The sequence below is a fragment of the Mandrillus leucophaeus genome, unplaced genomic scaffold, assembly GCF_000951045.1.
Source record: "Mandrillus leucophaeus isolate KB7577 unplaced genomic scaffold, Mleu.le_1.0 Scaffold53, whole genome shotgun sequence".
NCBI lineage: Eukaryota > Metazoa > Chordata > Mammalia > Primates > Cercopithecidae > Mandrillus > Mandrillus leucophaeus.
Genome location: NW_012105697.1, coordinates 788,827 through 792,043, shown reverse-complemented (window position 1 = coordinate 792,043; position 3,217 = coordinate 788,827). Strand labels below are relative to the sequence as shown.

The 3,217-nt window shown below is 50.1% G+C and overlaps 1 protein-coding gene across 1 annotated transcript in view; it reads right to left on the bottom strand.

The window, feature by feature from the left end:
- The window catches only part of NLRP2 (NLR family, pyrin domain containing 2), a 43,680-nt gene extending 41,210 nt beyond the window's left edge, over window positions 1-2,470 (bottom strand). Inside the window, exon 1 of the mRNA XM_011997014.1 lies at window positions 2,177-2,470. Within this exon, the coding sequence (XP_011852404.1) occupies window positions 2,177-2,456 (280 nt within the window). The 5' untranslated portion in view covers window positions 2,457-2,470. The remainder of the gene's footprint in view (window positions 1-2,176) is intronic.
- Between the last annotated feature and the right edge of the window lie 747 nt (window positions 2,471-3,217).

The following is a 3,217-nucleotide window of genomic DNA, read 5'->3' as shown; positions in this document are numbered from 1 at the left end:
GCTCCCTCCCGGGAGACGGAGGTCGCAGTGAGCCGAGACCGTGCCATTCTACTCTAGCCTGGGCGCTAAGAGTGAAACTTCGTCTCAAAAAAAAAAAAAAAAAACAAAAACCCTCACCCATCCATTAAAGATAGGAAATACTATGCTAAGAAGTGATCTCCAACTGAAATAAAACTGGCAATTTTTAAAGAAGAGAGGATTTCCTTAAGGTTGAAGAGTATTCCATTGTGTAACTAATACCAATTTTTTTTTTTTTTTTTTTTTGAGAGGGAGTCTCGCTCCGTCACCCAGGCTGGAGTGAAATGGTGCAATCTCAGCTCACTGCAACCTCCAACTCCCTGGTTCCAGCGATCCTCTTGCCTCAGCCTCCCAAGTAGCTGGGACTACAGGCGCCCACCACCACGCCTGGATAACTTTTTTGTATTTTTAGTAGAGACAGGGTTTCACCACGTTGGCCAGGCTGGTCTCAAACTCCTGGCCTCAAGTGATCCACCCGCCTTGGTCTCCTAAAGTGATGGGATTACAGGTGTGAGCCACCGTGCCCAGCCTACTATGTTTCCTTTTTGAGGCTTGGGGTCCCAATAATCTCGTAACCCAGGCAGTAGGCAGTGTACCCAACAGGCACCACATTTTCCATTCATCCAGTGGTGGTCACTTAGACTGCCTCTATCTTGGTAACTGTAAATAAAGCTGCACTGGCCAGGCACTGTGGCTCATGTTTCTGATCCCAGGACTTTGGGAAGCCAAGTCAGGAGGATCAGCTGAGCCCACAGGAGTTTCAGACCAGCCTCGGCAACATGGTGAAACCCTGTCTCTACAAAAAAATACAAAGATCAGCGAGGTGTGGTGGGAGGCTATAGTGGCAGGATTGCTCAAGTCTGGGAGGTCGAGGCTGCAATGAGCTATGATTGCCCCACCGTACTTCAGCCTGAGCCACAAAGTGAGACCCCGTTTCAAAAAACAGTATAGCCAGGTGGCGGCTCACGCCTGTAATTCCAACACATTGGGAGACCGAGGCGGTTTGATCACGCAATCAGGAGTTCAAGACCAGCCTGTCCAACATAGTGAAATCCCGTCTCTATTAAAATATAAAATTTAGCCAGGCACAGTGGCAGGTGCCTGTATAATCCCAGCTACTCAGGAGGCTGATGCAGGAGAATCGCTTGAACCCGGGAGGCGGATGAACTGAGATTGCGCCACCTCACTCCATCCTGCACGACAGAGTGAGACTCGTCTCAAACAAACAAAAAGTGTAAAATAAAGTTGTGGGGTAGAAAGTAGAGTTGTTTTAAATGCACTAGCTGGCTGGGTGCAGTGGCTCACGCCTGTAATCTCAACATTTTGGGAGGCCAAAGCGGGCAGATCACGAGGTCAGGACAGAGACCATCCCGGCTAACATGGTGAAACCCCATCTGTATTTAAAACACAAATAAAATCAGCCAGGCATGGTGGGACGTGCCTGTAATTCTGGCTACTCGGGAGGCTGAGGCAGGAGAATCGCTTGAACCCAGGAGGTAGAGGCTGCAGTGAGCCGAGATCATGCCACTGTACCCCCCAGCCTGGGTGACAGAGCAAGATCCTCTCTCAAGAGAGAAATGACCACAGTTCATGTGCATTTTACTGTAATTTTTACTTGTCTTTGCCCCCATTATTTTTGATCTGGGATTGGTTAAATCCACAGATATGTCAGGCCAACGGTACGATCCCTGAAAGGGATAGAAACAGGTTGAAAATAAGGACCAGGACAGACACCAGAGTTGATGAAGATCTAGCACCTGTGTTCAGAACAAGCCATCCCTCTCTAGCCTCAATGCCATTTCTTTTTTGAGACCGAGTTTTGCTCGTTGCCCAGGCTGCAGTGCAGTGGCGTGATCTCAGTTCACGGCAACCTCCACCTCCTGGGTTCAAGGGATTCTCCTGCCTCAGCCTCCCGAGTAGCTGGGATTGATTACACGTGTCTGCCACCACGCTCGGCTAATTTTTATATTTTTAGTAGAGATGCGATTTCACCATGTTGGTCAGGCTGGTTTCAAACTCCTGACCTCAGGTGATCCACCCAAGTCGGCCTCCCAAAGTGCTGGGATGACAGGCGTGAGCCAGTGCGCCTGGCCTTCTGAAAGTCCTGGAGAGGTCGTCTGCTTCCTCCTAGGACACAGTGTGGACTGATTCTGCTCACCTCTGAGTTCGTCCTTTGCTCTCTCAGACAGATCCACTCGGTGCATCTTTTCAAAGACCTGGATGGTTGCCAACTCCGTCCAGTAGCTGTGACAATGGCTGATGAGGATTTCTGCCAGTTGCTTCCCATCCGCCTCGTCTACCTCATTCTGGGGGATCTTCTGGACTTCATTTCCCAGGGAGACTGTCCTGAGCAGAGACTTGAACTTGCTCAGCTCATCCTGGCTGAGCTGCTCCAGGAGAGCCTGCAGGTTGAAGTTCACCTCGGTCGAAGACACCATCTTGTCCCACGTGGGAGTTCTGATGAGAATTAAGGGAGGAATGGAGAGGGATGTTGATCAGCACTCCTGTCTCAATGCCAGTCCCCTTGGTGCCATGAACAAGGGCACTCACACATTACCCTGCTTCTTCAAGAACAAACTCCCAGCCTGGGCAACACAGTGAGACCCCCACCTCCACAAAAAGTAAGTTAGCAGTGGCTGGTGGTGCATGCCTGTAGTCCCAGCAACTTAGGAGGCCGAGGTGGGAGGATTGCTTGAGTCTGGGAGATTGAAACTGCAGTGAGGCTTGATTGTGCCACTGCACTCCCATCTGGGCAAGAGTTAAACCTCATCTCGTTTTACTTTTATTTACTTATTTTTGAGACAGTTTCACTCTGCTGCCCAGGTTGGAGTTCAGTGGTGTGATCTCAGCTCACTGCAACCTCCGCCTCCCAGGTTCAAACAATTCTCCTGCCTCAGTCTTCCGAGTAGCTGGGATTATGGGCACCCACCACCACACTCAGCTACTTTATTTTTTTTTTTGAGACGGAGTGTCACTGTCACCCTGGCTGGAGTGCATTGCTACAATCTCAGCTCACTGCAACCTCCACCTCCCGGATTCAAGCAATTCTCCTGCCTCAGCCACCCGTGTAGCTGGGATTACAGGTGTTCACCACTATGCCCAGCTAATTTTTGTATTTTTAGTAGAGATGGGGTTTCACCAGGTTGGTCTCGAACTCCTGACCTCCTGATTCGCCCCTCTCGATGCCCAGCTAGTTTTT